Source organism: Piliocolobus tephrosceles, chromosome 11, assembly GCF_002776525.5.
Source record: "Piliocolobus tephrosceles isolate RC106 chromosome 11, ASM277652v3, whole genome shotgun sequence".
NCBI classification, from domain to species: Eukaryota; Metazoa; Chordata; class Mammalia; order Primates; family Cercopithecidae; genus Piliocolobus; species Piliocolobus tephrosceles.
Window position 1 is genome coordinate 119904512 of NC_045444.1, and position 17993 is coordinate 119922504.

Below are 17993 nucleotides of genomic sequence, written 5' to 3' on the forward strand. Positions count from 1 at the left end.
CAGACCAGCACCGATTGTCCAGCACTCCCTACTGAGATGACCCCAGTACCTCAGTTGAAAATGCAGAAATCACGAGTCTTCTGTGTTGCTCGCCCTGGGAGTTGGAGACTGGAGCTGTACCTATTTTAATGAATATTTTAACCCTCTTAAATCTTTTCCATAGAACTGCAAACCTGAAGCTCTCCGACTTCTCTGCTTAGTCTTGGTACTTTTATTCCAAGGGAACTAAGATCAGGGCCACCTGAACTGTTTTCCCCAGTTTCCTGGAATGAGGGACGGGGACTGGGTTCATGGAAGGTGCCCTTGGGCTGGTCAGGTACAGAAGGGCTGCATGTGCTCCGGGAGTGTTGGCTGCCTCCCTAGCAGCTCTTCCCTGCTCCTTCCATGCTAACAAATCCCAAATCCCCTCGTTTTTTTTTTTTTTTTTTTTTTCCCTGGTGTGTTCTCTCTGGCCATTCAGGACCTCAGGCCTCGTGGTTGCAGGATGGCCAGCACAGCTCTCGGCATCACACCAGTGTAAGGTGTTTGGAGACAGATGGCTGCTTCTTTAATGGGTCACTCGCTTTTTTTTTTTTTTGAAGATGTCTTGCTCTGCCTTCTGGGCTGTAGTACTGTGGCATAATCATAGATCACTGCAGCCTCCAACTCCTGGGCTCAAGTGATCCTCCCACCTCAGCCTCCCTAGTAGCTGAGAGCACAGATGCATGACAACACACCCAGCTAGTTTGTAAAATTTTTTGTAGAGACTGGGTCTTGCTGCCTAAGCTGGTTTTGAACTGCTGGCTTTAAGCAATCCTATGTGTCTCTTTTTAAGATAAAGAGAGACCTTTCTGAAGCTCTGGCTTCAGCTGGCCTCCTCTAATGTCTTGGCTAGAACTGCCTCACACGCTCATGACTAAACCAGTCAGTGCGAGGGGTACGAGCTATGACGGTGATAGGGATGCTGATGGCTGACACTTTATAATTTGTGCCAGGTGCTGGTCTAAGTGCCCCTTACATGGGGGGTTATCTGCATTTCACAGGCGAGGGACAGGCTCAGAGAGGGGACATAACTTGCCCCATGAGGCACAGCCAGCACGTGGCTGACACGGGAGGCAGAGGGCATATCTTTTTGACAGCTGTGCTCTCCTGTGTCCCAAGCCTCATAGCAAGCCCAGCCCACATGACAGGTAAGGAAATTGGACCCAAGTGACAGGCATGATTTCCAGCACAGCAGCCGTGGCGTCTCACTTGCTGGGGGCACCAGATGTTGGGGCAGCGGCAGACCTGGGGGGAGGCTGGTGTGTGCTCCGCCCGCCTCACTCCTGCGCTCGCATGGCCCATCTCACATGGGGCATGGCTCCATTGTGTCCGAAAGCAGTGAGGAGGGGGCTTCTCACAGAGATGGCATCTGACAGTGGTGGGAGGCTGGACGGCGATCTGAAGTGGAGAGGGCTGCTCAGGTTGTAGATGGCAAGACGAGTGGAGTAGATGGTAGAGTCGAGTGGAGAAAATGCAGCGGTCTATATTGTTTTTAAACTGATCCTCTTCAGAACTCCCCCACCAGTTAGAAAAACAAACTGGGTGCTTGGTCCAGTAATGTTAACTGACCCCTGGATTTGTGGCCTCTGTTGTTTGCCAGAACTGTTTTGCTGTGGTCCCTCCACTCCTTTGTGCCCTGGCTCCAGGTGGTCTCACACGCGTCCCTTGGCTGTAGGTTGCTAGACCCCACCCAGAGCTCTTAGACCTGGGCTAGGAGCGGATGCAACTCGGAGTCGCCCCTTTGGGGTGGGGGTGGCGTGGCTCGGAGGGAGATGCAACAGCCACATCAACACGAGGTGCTGCCATCTTTGAAGCACATGCGTGTGAAGGGCATGGGCACCTGGAAGCTCTGGGCAACGCACCTCCCCATCTCCCCCGACCGTCATTCCATCCTGGCACCCACGCACATCGCCCACTTAGAGCCCAGGGCTTTCACTGGCTCGTAGGAAGAGGCACTTGGTGGCTGCCTGGTGTGATGGAGCTGCTGGTGGCGTCTCAGCACCTGGGGAGGTGCCTGCGGAGACAGAACCACTTCGGAGAGAAGCACACTGGGGCCTGGCAGAGGCACCACTGTGCCCTGAGCACTTGCCTGGCCCTGCCCCGGCCTGGTGTGAGCCCATTGGTGGGCTCTTGTTTCGTGAACCGGGAGATTGCCATGTCTGCTCCTGCCACCCCAAGTGGGGGCAAGAACCTGCAGATGAAGGGCCCTGTCTGCCACTCTGCAGCCATTGCCACGGGGACCTGGACGCATGGCAGTGCACCTGCCGCGTGTGTGTGGGCATGTGTGGTGGGGGTGGGGGAGGGCAGAGGCCGGAGGGAGCTGGAAGCAGTCTCTCTTTACTTGGATATTGAGGTCACTGCTTCACTTTCCTCTCAAATGCAGTGAATCTCCAGAATGTAAATGCACCCAGAATGCGTTGGTTATGGACTTAATGCCTAGTATGGCCGTGCTTTGGGTGGGTGCATTAGCCAGAATGAAGGATGGCCTGTAGGGTGAAGGGGCTGTGGTAAGTTGGCCCCTCACTGGTAAGTCTGTTCTGCAGGTAAACTCACATAGATGGCGCCAAAATGATTTGCAAGATAATTCTTGCCCCTCCCTTTTTTTGCCTAGAAAAAGTCACTGTTGAATAAGTATGTTTTCTGCGATGCCACCACCATTACCTGTTTCCATAGAAGGAAAATAAAACCAGATTACATCCAGTTTCTTCCAGTGCATTTTTTCCCATGAGTCTGAACTTTTTAAAACCAAAGCAAACTTCTGTTATTTCTTTTCTTTTTTTTTTTTTTTGAGACGGAATCTCGCTCTGTCGCCCGGCCTGGAGTGCAGTGGCCGGATCTCAGTTCACTGCAAGCTCCGCCTCCCGGGTTTACGCCATTCTCCTGCCTCAGCCTCCGGAGTAGCTGGGACTACAGGCGCCCGCCACCTCGCCCGGCTAGTTTTTTTTTGTATTTTTTAGTAGAGACGGGGTTTCACAGTGTTAGCCAGGTTGGTCTCGATCTCCTGACCTCGTGATCCGTCCGTCTCGGCCTCCCAAAGTGCTGGGATTACAGGCTTGAGCCACCGCGCCCGGCCTAAACTTCTGTTATTTCTAAAGCAGCACTGCTGCAGTATTTCTAAATAGAAACTCTGTTTATTTAGCATCCGAAGTAGGCTTGGGGAAAAGGGCCACAAAAGTGCCTTATTTTATTTGTTTATTTGTTAATTATTTGAGACGGAGTCTCGCTGTGTCGCCCAGGCTGGAGTGCAATGGCATGATCTTGGTGCACTGCAACCTCTGCTTCCCAGGTTCAAACGATTGATTCTTGTGCCTCAGCCTCCCGAGTGACTGGGACTACAGGTGCCTGCTACCACGCCCAGATAATTTTTTGTACTTTTAGTAGACAGGGTTTCACCATGTCAGCCAGGCTGGTTTCACACTCCTGACCTCAAATGATCCACCTGCCTTGGCCTCCCAAAGTGCTGGGATTACAGGTATGAGCCACTGAGCCAGAAGTTACTTTTCCTTTTTTTTGAGCCAGAGAATTACTCCGTCACCCAGGCTGGAGTGCAACGGTACGATCTCGGCTCACTGCAACCTTCAACTCCCGGGTTCAAGCCATTCTGCCTCAGCCTCCCAAGTAGCGGGGCTTACAGGCACATGCTACTATGCCCAGCTTTCTTTTTTTGGTAGAGACAGGGTTTCTCCATGTTGGTCAGCCTGGTCTCGAACTCCTGACCTCAAGTGATCCACCAACTTCGACCTCCCAGAGTGCTGGGATTACAGGTGTTGAGCCACCGTGCCCAGCCAGAAGTTCCTCTCTGAAGCAAGCTGGACATGAAGTAGCCGGCAACCAAAAGAAGCTAAGGGCTACAACTTTAAAAAATGGTTTATTTCTCCTTTAACAAAATCATACAGCTTTCTCAATCCCCAAATTAAAAAAACAGAAAACAGGAAGAAAGGGAAGAAGGCAAAGGCCACACGCACCTGCTGGACTTAAAGACACATCAAGCCACCGGCGCCTTTGGACTTGGGAGACGTTCTGCGAGGCTTCTGGCCTCTCAAAGGCAAAGCTTTCCAGCGATTTCGTTAGTATTTCATCACGTGGAGACGAGATGAAGGGAGATGCTACGGAAACGTGTTAGGTAGAGCCACAGAAACAGAACAGCTTAAGAAGGGCTGGACGCCCAGCTCCAGTCACGACACTTGCGGCTCTGGTGACATCAGAAGCCTCTATCTCCCTCTATAAAGATGCCGTCTACACCCAGGGTGAGTCTCCTGAGCGGGGTTAGAAGCCTCTATCTCCCTCTATAAAGTGGGGTCAGTGTTTGGGAGTGGGAGGCAGCTTGCTAGTCAGAGTCCAGTCCTTACGGCACAGTGCTTCACAGAAACGCACAGACATCGATGGCGGACGCCCAGACGTGCGTGGAAGCGACGCGGCTCCTGTCTGGTAGTGGTTTGGACCGTTGGGAGGAGGATGCGGGGCAGAGCGGGCCGCTGGCTCAGCGTCAGCTTGTTGGAAAAGGGTCACAGGCAGGGAGCGCCTGACTCCAGTGGTGTCCTTTCTGCCCTCACACTTCAGTGCCGCTTCCCGTCAGTGACGGGGTGACGAGAAACCGTGAGGCCCAGGTGACAAGCAGGCTCAGAACATGTGACACCGTCTTCGGGATGCTGCTTTCCGTTAAGTTGCTGTCTGGGAGAGTCAACCATCTGTGTCCCAAATCAACTCAGTGACACAGGTGCTATTATTCCTCACAAATGCCAATTAAATCCTTTAAGATGAATAGAAAGCTGGGTTGGATTAAGTGGAAAAACGCTTCCTTAGTTTACGTTTTTTTCTCAGGTGTTTTCATTGAGGCTACTCAGGAACCCAGTCAGGCTGCCCAGGACACCTGGAACCTGGGCTATGCCGGGCCTGTCTGCCACGGCCTGCCTGCCCCGCTTCCACAAAGGAAGAGAGGATGAGGCGCTGTGGACGGCAGTGGCCGCAGTTCTCGGGATCCAAGGACATTCTCATCACAGAGCACCTAGGGGAGGCTGGGCCTGTGGGCTGATGCGCAGCGGCCGTCCTTGCTTAGCAGAGCGGCTCACCCTCGGAGGCCGCCCTGTCTGCTTCCTCCTCGTGGAAGGAGCTCACACGTCAGCACTGCAGTTTTAACTCAGACCAAAGGGCAGACATGGAGCATGTGGGGCCAGAACGAGTGGGGTAAATGAAGTCCTGAAAGCAGACCCCACTTCTGCTCAGCACCAGCGCGGTGGCGCAGTGGCCTGAGACACTGTGAGAACCCGGTCAGGGTGAGCGAGAGTCATCTGAACATGGAGGAAAGCGGCCAGGCTGACCCCACGCACCTCCCATAGCAGAGTGACAGCATGCCGCTGCCTCCACACCTGCGGTTCATGCACACGTTGTGTATTTTCTGGTTAAAAGAAAAAAAAGCCAGCTGGGGCCAGGTGCTGTGAGAGAGAGCCCAGCACCTACTGGCAGCTGGATGGGTGGCATCCAGGGCTGTGCCAACCCCCGAGGCTGCCATGTGTTGCAGAGCTAAGTGACTATGTGCACTGGCCAGGCCGCAGAGGAGCTGTCCCTGTGCTCAAAGGAAGCAGAGGATTTGGGATTGGAGGCACCAGGCAGCCAGTCCCCATGCCCAGGAAGCCCACGTTGGTGGCATCAGCTGGAGAGTTCATCAGGAGCGGAGCTGTGCAGCGGCGGGGTTATCTGAAACTCCCCACGTGGATGGAGAGAGAAGTTTCTGGGGCTCGGGGCCGGGCAGGCGTCTCTGCACTGGAGAGGATGCAGCTGCTCTGTTCACGGAGGGCTTCTCGGCTGTGGAGACACAGAGACTCGCTGACTCATGGATGCAGTGGGTGCCAGGGTGAAGGGTTCACAGAGACTCCAAAATACACTCCAATTTTATAGGCCACAGGGATATGCATTTGCAATTGGACAGACAGATCTCAGCCACCTGCCAGAGGGCCTCATTCTGCCCTGCCACCAGCCCTGTGCCAGGCCGGCAGCTGCCTTTCCCTGCTTTGCCTTTGCGGCACGGCATGGTTCAGGCTCTGGGGCTGAATCTGCTCAGTGAAAATGCCTCACAGCTGAGAAACCTTCCTTTCCTTTTTAAATGGAAGAGTAACATCCAGAGTGCACACACACACACACACGCGAAACGTACTGCTGCATGACTCATCGCAATCACACACACCTGTGTGACATGACGCAGAGGCTGCCTCTGCCCCTTCAGTCTTGTTCTGAGAGAAAGGCTACTCGGCATCCCACTCAAGAGACTGGCTTTTGCTGTGACCCCCTGGCCCATGGCACCGTGTGGCAGGTGCTCTGCGGCCGGGTGCGTTGGCCCAGCCTGATGTGTGTGGCCTGCCCACGCTGCACAGTCCCTGGCAGGAGGCCTCCACAGCCCACCTGCCATCCCACTGCTCAGCAGCCTTTCCTTCAATACGGCCAGAATCTGGCCTTGGTGAATGAAGCTGCCGTGTATTTTTGGGGACATCCTGGTGGGCACATGTCCATGTTTTTGAGGAGTAGAAGGCTGGGTACCGGGAAATGCACAGGAGATGCAGCACGAGGTACTGTCCTGAGTTCCAAAGCGTCTGTGCCAATTCCACACCCACACACATGGGATGAGAGCCCCAGTGACTGAGTCCTCAACACACGGGTCTTTCCCGCTTTAGCGTTGCCGATGGGCGTGTGGCACTGTCTCGGGGTAGCTTGAATTTACATCTGTTTTATCATGAGTGAATGGCTGAGCACGTTTTTATATGTTGGCGAGCTGCAGTTCCTTTTCTATGAACTGTTCATATCCTCACCTCTATTTCTATTGGATTGGTTTTTTCTTATTTGCAGATAATGTTTACAGCCATACCCTCTGACCAAGCAATTCCACTTGCAGAAATCTGTCCTACAGATATATCCACATCTGTACTGCAAAATGGGGAATATACAAGGTTAGTCACTGTGATGCTGACAGATCGGCGACAACCTGGAAGTGTGTGAGGCGGGCATATGTCACCTAAGCTGTGGTCTACCCATGCATCAGGACACCATGCTCCCAGCATGAGACGGGGCGTCTGGGCACACACTGGTACATGAAAACAGCAAGGTTACCAAGAAAGTTCTGGTCAAAAGAGAAGGGAAAGCTCCTCTACCCCTATACACAGGTCTCTGAGAGGACACGCAGGTGACCGTCATGCTGGCCCGTCTGGGAGAGGCTGTGTACCTGGGGATGGGGGTGCAGAGATTTCTCAGTGAACCTCTTTGATGGCTTTTGAAAGCATGTGACTCTATTAACTCCAAAAAATAGATAAATGAAAAACAATATGGTAAGTGGTTCCATCACGGTGTTCCGAAGACACCAGTGGTCTACTGTTGTGCAAACAGCACGCATGAGGCTTCAGATGAGGTTTTCAGTGACAGCAACACGAATCTTTAAAATGTGCTATCTCAAACACCACAGATGAAAATGGAGATACCAGGGCTTGGGAAACTGTTGGATGTCTCCAAATAACAGCCCTGGTGACAACTAAGGCTTTGAAAGAGGATGCATGGAGAAGTCTGACGAAGTCAGTGGCATCACATTTAAATGTGGAAAACAGGGCCAGGCATGGTGGCTCATGCCTGTAATCCCAGTACTTTGGGAGGCCAAGGCAGGTGGATCATGAGGTCAAGAGATCGAGACCATCCTGGCCAACATGGTGAAACCCTGTCTCTACTAAAAATACAAAAATTAGCTGGGCGTGGTGGTGCACGCCTATAGTATCAGCTACTTGGGAGGCTGAGTCAGGAGAATCACTTGAACCTGGGAGGTGGAGGTTGAAGTGGGTTGAGATCGCGCCACTGCACTCTAGCCTGGTGACAAAGTGGGACTCTGTCTCAAAAAAAAAAAAATGTGGAAAACAATATTTTAGTGTCTATGTATTAGACACGTATAGAATTTTGTGTGTGTGTGTGTGTGTCTGGCCTTTAAATAGGAAAACCCTGGAGCAGCCAGCACTGCAGACCCGCTCCCATATCCCCAGGTCTCTGAGGGCACCAGGACCTGAGGGCTACAGAGCTGCTAATGGGGGTGAGGCTGGGCATAGGTCCTTTGCCATCCTGGGGCTCCCGGGGCCCTTAGGGAGTCAGGAAAGGCCACGGGACAGTGCTGTCCGGAAAGCAGCCCAGACCCTGGAGAACAGAGAGGAAGAGGAAGGCCCCCAGGTCCGGGGCTATGCTGCTTGCGGAGCTCACACAGTCCCTACCCGCCGTCATCTTCGCTCAGGGAGTCTCCTCCCTCGGCTCCCTGATTCTACTTCTACCTCCTAGAATCCACTCACCACAAAGCAGCCAGCGATCATGTCAACGCGACCCCCTTCATACCCGCCAGCAGCTTCTAATCACGCTTGAACCCTCACCTCTGCACGGTCACGAGGTCACGCCCACCTGCCCTGCCACCTCCACCTGGGACCTCTCTTCCCCAGACACCCCCAGCGGCAGAGGGCATGCAGTCCCTGGCATACAGGCAGCCAAGATACTGAGGGGTGGGAGGAGAGGGGGATTAGGGTAAGCGGGGCCAGATCAAGCTCCTGCAGTCATTTGGGCAGGAAAAGAAGATGAAATGCACCAGGGCAGAAGCAGTCACAACAGGATGAAAGGCAGATTTAGGAGAGACCCAGAGTCCCTGAGTCGGGGAGTGGGGGAAGATGAGGGTGCCTGAGGGCCTCTGGTGCAGCCTGCTCGGAGCTGATGCCACGGGCAGCTCCCAAGACTTGTGGTGGTGGTGAGCTGAGCATCGGGAACTGAGCCTCACACCGCAGTTCCGGGTGTGCAGAGTGCAAGTTTCTGGGGGCTGTGTGCGGCCTGGAGGTCTGAAGAGAGCCGGCTGGGCACAGAACCTGTGGCTTGGCCTGACTGCAAGCAGCACCTGCTTTCTCCGGTGGCGGTGAGTGCAGAGCCAGGCAAGGGCAGGCAGCACCAGAGCCGGGAGGAGGGAGAGAGGGAAGGAGTCCTGAGCAGAGGTAGAAGACAGCCTGTGGCAGTGGAGTCCTGGTGGCCAGGGGTGAGGCAGTGTCCAGGAGGAAGCGGGGGTAGCAGCGCTGAAGCCACGGCAGCGTCCCCTGGAAAAGTGGCCGGGCTCTCGGGAACCTTGGAGAGAGCGGGAGAAGGACAGGGAGCCCGCAGCAGGGCTGAGGTGGCAGCAGGACGGGGCGGTTCTGGAGACCAGAGGGCGTGGGAACCTGAAGGGAAAGCCAAGACCCAGGCAGAGGGCGAGGCTGCGTGTGGGGAGGAGGGAGGGTGACCGTGTGACCGTGGATCGCAGGCTCCTCATCGCGCCTCTGCAGTCCACGTGGACTTCACCTGTTCCATAGAAAGCTCCAGGAGGCACTCAAGGAAAGGAAAGAACTCGCGGGGCGGAGAAGGGCCTGCCACACTGGCGTGCTTTATGTGCACCCTGAATGAACAAGAGTTTCCGGTCCCTATCAGTTTCCAAGCAGCAGTGAGTCAGAGAGGGCTCTGTCAGCTGCACGTCTGTGCAGACCCCAGCAATTACCTTTGCCTCCTCCCCAGGGCCCGTTGTTTCTGCTTTTCTTTTCCAATGTCATCTCTGATTGTACTGAAATCATCGTTGTCGTCAACCAGGAGATTCTACATTTCAAAAGAAGTAATGAGCAGTGTTTTCTGACATCTTTTTAGCCTATATTTAAAAGAAGCATGTTTAAAACACTATCTATATTGACAAAAGGACAGATTCAAATTTACATAAACTAGGTGAATAACTGATTTTAAAAAATCCTCTTGCTCGACAAAAACAAACTCGAGGGTGGCAAGAAGAGCTCCACAAGGGAAATTAATTTCCAGCCATCTGACCTTTCCCTTCAGCTCCAGAAGCTTCCACTGGGAGTGGCCACACAGGGGCGCTTTAAAGGGCTACCAGGCAAGAACATGAAGCACAGAGATCATCCGCGTTGGCACACGGATCTCTCATTGCTATGCCAGAAGCACTGCTGTTTGCTTTATAGACACTGTCAGTCTGTTCTCGCCTCTGTATTTCTATAGTCAGCCCCAGCTTCTGAGAGGCATGAACTTGGCTTGACTTCCTTGGCATCTCCTGCAAGCCTTCACTGCAGGGTTTCACAAACACAGGCTGCTCCATGGGTTCTTGTGACTGGGCAAGCCTCCTCCCTTCCCAGGACTTGCAGGTCACTTTCCACACCCATGTTATTTCCATAAATGCTGCCCACAGGGAGGATGCCTCAGGGCGCACCCAGGAAGGGAAGCGCGTGCCAGGAAAGACACAGTGCAGGGCCTGCGGGATTCGTGCTTGGGGTTGCCCAGGTTGCTGGCTGCATTCTCAGGTGTGGAGGTGGGGAGCTGGCTCTGGCTACACATCACAGTTAAACTCTTCAATGGCTGAGATATGAACCAAGCTCTGCAGGAGGGTCTGGCTACTTCTCAGTGCCCCACCTCTGCTAGGAACATGTTGTGTCAAATATGATAATCTCTATTCTAATACACTGATAAGCAAATATTATAATTTCTGTTGCAGCAAATTGCACATGACACAAGTTTTAAAAATTGTGGGGAGGCTGAGGCTGGGGAATGGGAGACTGAGGCAGGAGAATCGCTTGAACTCGGGAGGCAGAGGTTGCAGTGAGTAAAGATCACACCACTGCACTCCAGCCTGGGCGACAGAGTGAGTCTCTGTCTCAAAAACAAACAAACAAACAAACAAACAGCAACAAAAAAACCGTCAATTTCTTTCCACTTCATTCTATTCCTGTAATGCTTCAGTGAGCATATCCACGTGTCTCCATACACCTATGGGTGAATTATTCTAGGGAATATAGCTAGCAGTGGGACTCCTTGGTTGTATCGATGGGCATCTGTGTACGAAAATAACACCAAACTGCTCTCCAGAGTAGCTGTACCAACTTGTGCTCCCACGGGAGTTTGTTTTTTTTTTTGACACAGAGTCTGACTCTGCCACCCTGGCTGGAGTGCAGTGGCATGATCTCAGCTCACTACACCTTCCACCTCCTGGGGTAAAGTGATCCTCCTGCCTTAGCCACTCAAGAAGTTGGGTTTTGCCACGTTGCCCTGGCTGGTCTCAAACTTCTGAGTGCAAGTGATCTGCCTGCCTTGGCTTCCAAGAGTGCTGGGATTACAGGCGTGAGCCACTGCGCCCGGCCATGTGTGTGGGAGTTCCCACGGTCTCATTAGCACTAAGGGCAGCTCCCTGCTGGATTCTGCAGTTCCCTGCTCACGTGGCTGATTCTCTTTTCATGTGTTTCCTGGCCATTCTGTTCTCCTCTGTGAACTGCCAGGTGATAACCTTGGCCCACTTCTCTATTGGGTTATTTTTTGATAACAGATTTACAGAAGATCTGCTGTCTATGCTGGAGAATAACCCTCTGCTGTCTTACTGCGTGTGTCTCTCTCCCATTTGTGACTTCCCTTTTCACTGTTTTTTATGGTTTCCTTTGATGAACAAAAGTTCTCACTTCTAATGTAATGAAATTTATTGATTCTCTTATGGTTTGCACTTTTTGTTTAAGAAATCCTTCTTGCCAGGAGTGGTGGCTCACGCCTGTAATCCCAGCTCTTTGGGAGGCTGAGGCAGGTGAACTGCCTGAACTCAGGAGTTCAAGACCAACTTGGGCAACATTGCATAACCCTGTCTCTACCAAGAATACAAAAAATTAGCTGGGCGTAATGGCAGGTGCCTGTGGTCCCAGCTATTTGGGAGGCTGAGGTGGGAGGATCGCTTGAGCCCATAAGGCAGATGTTACGGTGAATGGAAATCGCGCTACTGCACTCCAACCTGGGTGACAGAGTGACACCCCATCTCAAAACATAAAAAATAGAAGACAAGATCGAAAATGAGTACTTTTCACATTTAAGTCTTCAACTGGATTGCCTGTTGACTATGGTGTGAGCAGAGGTAAGTACAGGTTTTATGGGGCCTGACGCTGATTCAAGTCAAGCATCCGTAATCCAGAAATCCGAAACTCAATGGAGCATTAAAATAGATTTCAGAGTTTGGGATTAGGGAGGCTCAACTGTTAAGTATAATGCAAATATTCTAAAACCCAAAAAAACCTGAAATCTGAAACAGTTCTGGTCCCAAGCATCTTGAATCATAGATACTCAACTTGTATAAAATTTATTTTATGGTTATGAAAATTCATGAATATGATTTTCCTACATAGATGACTAATTTTCCCAGCACCATTCATTGAATAACCCATTTTTAAATGTTGCCTCAAGTATCTGTCACGTTTCCTTCCATCTGTGATTCTGTTTCTGGGCTTTCCACCCTGTCCATGAGCCTGCTTGTCTACCCGTGCCTGCCTGCTACACTGTCGTCACAGCTGTGACAGTCAACACTTGGTAAGGCAAGGACCCTGTCCTTTTCTTCTCGCAGTGAGCCGAGATCATGCCCCTGCGCTCCAGCCTGGGCAACAGAGCGAGATGCTGTCTCAAAAAAATAAAAAGAAAATCTTAGCTCTTTGGTCCTTTGCTCTCATGTATGAATTTATGCTATTAGTTTTATTTGATCTAATCTATGTGGATTTTCGTTGGAATTTCACTGAATTTACGGACTTGGGAAGAATTGATACCTTTACTATTGTGAGCTTTCCCTTCCAAGAACATGACGTGGCTTCACAGAAGCTTCCTTTAACACTGCTAAGTAAGGTTTTGTATATTCTCCAGAAGGTTTTATACTCATCTTGGAACCTTTTGAACTCCTCTCTCAGATCTAATCATTTATCTATGTAGTCTCTTGAGTTTCCTTTTTTTTCCCCCTTTTTTTTGGAGACAGGATCTCTGTTGCCTAGACTGCAGTGCAGTGGCACGATCTCGGCTCACTGCAACATTCACCTCCCTAGCTCAAGTGATCCTCCTAGCTCAGCCTCCTGAGTAACTGGGACTACAGGTGTGTGCTAACACGCCCGGCTAATTTTTGTATTTTTTTGTAGAGACCAGGTTTCACCATGTTGTCCAGGCTGGTCTTGAACTCCTGGGCTCAAGTGATCCACTCACCTCGGCCTCCCAGTGTTGGGATTACAGGCATGAGCCACCGTGCCCAGCCTTGAATCTCCTTTGTAAGAACAGTTTTATATTTTCCTTTTCACATTTCTTTTACTGCTCTTTCAATTTTTATTTACTTCTCTTTTGGCAGGGAGGGAGGTAACTCATTGCTTGTGTTGTTTAGTACAGTGTGAAACAGACGAGGCGGCTAGGGGATCCTTACTTTGGGCCCCACTTTCATGAAAATGGAAGCTTCTGAAGCTGTCACAGTGCTGCTGCTAGAGGTTTTGGGTAGATATGTGCATCAGGTTAAGGCGTTTCCTTCTATTCCTAGTTTGCTCTAAGTTCTTTTTTAAAGTCATGAATGAACATCGGGTTTTTAATAATAAATTTTATTTTATGCTTTTTCTGCATCTCTTGAGTCTGGCAGGATTATTTCTTATATAATCTATTCTTCATGCTGCCCTCCTCACATTCCTTGGATGACCTACTTTGACATCATGTCACACAGTAGTATGTATGTATGTATGTATGTATGTATGTATGTATGTATTTATTTGTTTATTTATAGACGCAGTCTCACTCTGTCGCCCAGGCTGAGTGCAGTGGCGCCATCTCGGCTCATTGCAAGCTCCGCCTCCCGGGTTCACACAATTCTCCTGCCTCAGGCTCCCGAGTAGCTGGGACTACAGGCGCTGGGACTACAGGTGCTGCCACCACACCCAGCTAATTTTTTGTATTTTTAGTAGAGATGGGGTTTCACTGTGTTAGCCAGGATGGTCTCAATCTCCTGACCTTGTGATCCGCCTGCTTTGGCCTCCCAAAGTGCTGGGATTACAGGCATGAGCCACCGTGCCCGGCCACACACAGTAGTTTTTAAAAAAACATACTTGCAGGGCTGAACTTGGTAGTATTTTACTTAGAATTTGATATTTATGGTCAGAAGTGAAACTGGTCTGTATCATATTTTACTGTCCTTGGCAGTTTGGATGCTGAGGCTCCACTGGCCTTGGAAAGTCAGCTGTCCAGTTTTCCCTCTTTTTTATGCATTCTCTGAAACAATTTGTATAAAATGGGATTATCTGTGTCTTAAAGATTCAATAAAACATCTCTATAAAATCATGTGACCCTCGTGTCTTGTCAAAGTGGTAAATTTGCTGTTAAACAACTTACCTTAACACCAATAGTATCTCCGTCTTTCAAGTAATATGGTGCCCCTTGCAAATAATCTTGTTTTTTTTTCTTTTTCCTCTTGGTTATTTGTTGGTTCTGTGGGAAAATCAAACATCTTAAATAAGCAAAACTCAACCTCAAGTTCTCACTAAATTCTCCATCACCGTGAAAAATTGCATAACCTCATTGCCAGGCCAGTAAGCCCCAATTTCTCTGAGTCAGCCCCACAACTTTACCCAGCTAGATATCGGAAGCCACTCGAACTTTTCGGGAAAGTATTTGGCAATTTCAATCTTCTCCACGGGAAGACAATAGAAATCTGCAACTGTCTGCCTCAGGGAGCCGGCAGTCCCGCCCGGGGCCGCATTCCACACCAGGTCCAGGGCAGGGGTGTAGGTCCTCTCACCAGGGATGCGCACCTGTGTCCTCAGCAGCACGTCCTGGGGGCTGCACCAGAAAACCGTCAAGTGCCAGATCCAAACAAACAAACAAACAAAACCACGTGGTAACTTGAGGCATAGTGGGCAAAGCTTCCCCTCCAGCTTTTCTGGTTTTTATAAGGAGAGATTTTTCCCTAAATGCTGGATGCTAGTGGCAAACTCTTATTTCACAGTTCAATTTCCTTCAACCTTGATGAAGAGCAGAAGTGAAGATCCCACTCTTGGTCCACAGCAGAGCCCCCCCCACCCAGACAGGGTAGGGAAACTTCCTCAGTGCGAGAGAAAAGGAAAGGGGCGGCGGCCTGAGCAGGGACGATGCGGCGGAGAGGGACAGGGTGAGAGGGGCCTGGCCTGATAGCCCGGCAGCCGGCAGGAGGAGAGCAGGCTCAAAGTAGGCAGTGATGCCCTTGACTTTGGGGGCTGTAAATGTGAGCTGCTGTGAGGCAGCCAGGGAGAAGAACCTGAGGGTTGGAATTGGGAAGAGAGACATGGGGTGGGTGAGAGACAAGACTGCAGCTGTGGGAGATGGGAAACCTTAGGAGGAGGAGCAGAAACAACAACACTCAGCAAGGCAGGAGGAACAGAGACATGCAGAGGTCAGCACAGGCCATGGAGGAAAAGCTATAGATAAGAACTGGAAGGCAGCAAGGGGAAATGAAGACTGGTTCTTAGGATGCTGAGACAATGAGTGGTTTCTCGATACTTCTGTTAAGTGTTTTTACCATCAAAAGAGGTGACACAATGAGAGAAATGAAATGACTCTAAGAAAGAGAGTTCATGGGAAGATGTGGGCCCATGGAATCAGGGGAGCACAGAGTGCAAGAGCAGAGGCTGCACAGCCCCATGTCCCCATGGGGGAGGGGGCTGCTGACCAGGGAGTGAGGCCGAAGCCCGGAGCCCAGCACAGCGCGGCCAGAGGACGGAAAGGGCATCGGCACAGGTGCTGAAGTTGCCAAGAAGACAGAGGCCGCTGGAGAGAAACAGGAGGGACTAGAGGCCTCCTTGAGGCCTCCTTAAATATTAGACCTAAAACCATCAAAACCCTAGAAGAAAATGTAGGTGATAGCATTCAGGACATAGGCATGGGCAAGGACTTCATGTCTAAAACACCAAAAGCAATGGCAACAAAAGCCAAAATCGACAAATGGGATCTAACTAAAATAAAGAGCTTCTGCACAGCAAAAGAAACTACCATCAGAGTAAACAGGCAACCTACAGAATGGGAGAAAATTTTTGCAATCTACTCATCTGACAAAGGGCTAATATCCAGAACCTATAAAGAACTCAATCAAATTTATAAGAAAAAAACAAACAAACAACCCCATCAAAAAGTGGGCAAAGGATACGAACAGACATTTCTCAAAAGAAGACATTCATACAGCCAACAGACACATGAAAAAATGCTCATCATCACTGGCCATCAAAGAAATGCAAACCAAAACCACAATGAGATACCATCTAACACCAGTTAGAGTGGCAATCATTAAAAAATCAGGAAACAATAGGTGCTGGAGAGGATGTGGAGAAATAGGAACACTTTTACACTGTTGATGAGACTGTAAACTAGTTCAACCATTGTGGAAAACAGTGTGGCGATTCCTCAAGGATCTAGAACTAGAAATACCATTTGACCCAGCCATCCCATTACTGGGGATATACCCAAAGGATTATAAGTCATGCTGCTATAAAGACACATGCACACGTATGTTTATTGCGGCACTATTCACAATAGCAAAGACTTGGAATCAACCCAAATGTCCATCAGTGACAGACTGGATTAAGAAAATGTGGCACATATACACCATGGAATACTATGCAGCCATAAAAAAGGATGAGTTCGTGTCCTTTGTAGGGACATGGATGCAGCTGGAAACCATCATTCTCAGCAAACTATCACAAGAACAGAAAACCAAACACCGCATGTTCTCACTCATAGGTGGGAACTGAACAATGAGATCACCTGGACACAGGAAGGGGATCATCACACACCGGGTCCTATTGTGAGGGGGGGTGGGGAGGAATAGCATTAGGAGATATACCTAATGTAAATGATGAGTTAATGGGTGCAGCACACCAACATGGCACATATATACATATGTAACAAACCTACACGTTGTGTACATGTACCCTAGAACTTAAAGTATAACAACAACAAAAAAAAGAATGCGTTTTTATAAAAACACTAAAATTAAACACAGGTTAGTCATGGTTGAAAGAGAACTTTCTCATATCACAAGCAGACCAAAAGAAGGATATTCACATCATAACAGGTAGAGCAAATCTTAATAGTTCATGATATTTACAAAAGGACTTGCAAAATATTTTCCTACAGCAAAAAAAGAACAAGATGGTTTGATTGTAGACAATTTTGGGTGCATCTTTACTTAATAAATAATTATTGACTATGACATGGGCATGATTACTATTCTAGGTATTGAGGATATAGCAATTAATAAATTAAGTTCTTGTATTCTAGTAGTGGAAGACAGATACTAACAAATCAATAAGTAGAGATATGTCAGGTGATACTAGGATGAAGAAAGTAGAATAAGGGGGCAGAGTGACGGGACGATGATAAATCTTTTGGACGGTGGACTGTCTGAGACACTGATGACAGCTGCGGGTGGGTCTCTTGCTGACACTTCAGGGTCATCATTGGGCCAACATGCACCTGGTGGTTACTGAAAAATTAATTCTCCCTTACTGTTTTTATGGGAGAATAAGTTCCAAGTTTTACACGCCAGACATATATATTTCTAGAACACGCTCTGTTTGAAGTTGCTAGGCCACTTAGAAGCACTGAAAAAATACTACACTATTAAGTTGTTAAACCTTAAAAAGGCAAACTATGTTAAGATATGTGTGTATCACTTTAGATGCAAAGTAGACTTTCTTACCCCAAGTTTTCTCCTTTCTGAAGGGGCTCTAAGCAGATCTCAATTCTCCGTCCTAGTTTATATTCCCTGATAATAAGTGAAACAAGATAATATTGAGTGATATAACATTTAATTTTCTTGAATTTTTTTCCCCCAATTTTAAGCTTTTTTCTTAAGCAAAGGATTGTTTTCTGAGTACTTATAAGAATGCCCAAACTTTTGGAAAAGAGAAAAAAATGAGAATCCTTGCTGTGGTGATTATTTAGATACTTGAGTCATTTCTTACTAAACATATAAGTCTGGCTCTGGGAAGATGGCCAGACTGCCAAAGAAATTTCCCTCTGTTCAGCCGGGGTTAAGATTCTCATGCCAGTCACTTTGGGGTGGTAATCAGAGCTGATTAAAAGCAGCCTTGGCCAGGCACAGTGGCTCATGCCAGTAGTCCCAGCACTCTGGGAGGCCGAGGTGGAAGGATTGCTTG

At 49.5% G+C, this 17993-nt stretch overlaps 1 protein-coding gene across 4 annotated transcripts in view; it reads right to left on the reverse strand.

Annotated features, from left to right (window-relative positions):
• Nucleotides 1–3870: 3870 nt before the first annotated feature.
• Nucleotides 3871–17993, reverse strand: part of USP40 (ubiquitin specific peptidase 40) — a 93572-nt gene continuing 79449 nt past the window's right edge. For 2 of the 4 annotated variants that reach the window (XM_023188589.2, XM_023188587.2), the window contains 5 exons: nucleotides 17534–17599; nucleotides 14433–14643; nucleotides 14197–14292; nucleotides 9542–9636; nucleotides 3871–5823 (listed from right to left, as the gene is read on the reverse strand). In XM_023188589.2, coding sequence (XP_023044357.1) covers nucleotides 5712–5823; nucleotides 9542–9636; nucleotides 14197–14292; nucleotides 14433–14643; nucleotides 17534–17599 — 580 coding nt within the window. In that variant the 3' untranslated portion in view covers nucleotides 3871–5711. The remainder of the gene's footprint in view (nucleotides 5824–9541; nucleotides 9637–14196; nucleotides 14293–14432; nucleotides 14644–17533; nucleotides 17600–17993) is intronic. The other 2 variants (XM_023188591.1, XM_023188588.1) reach the window with 1 other exon arrangement.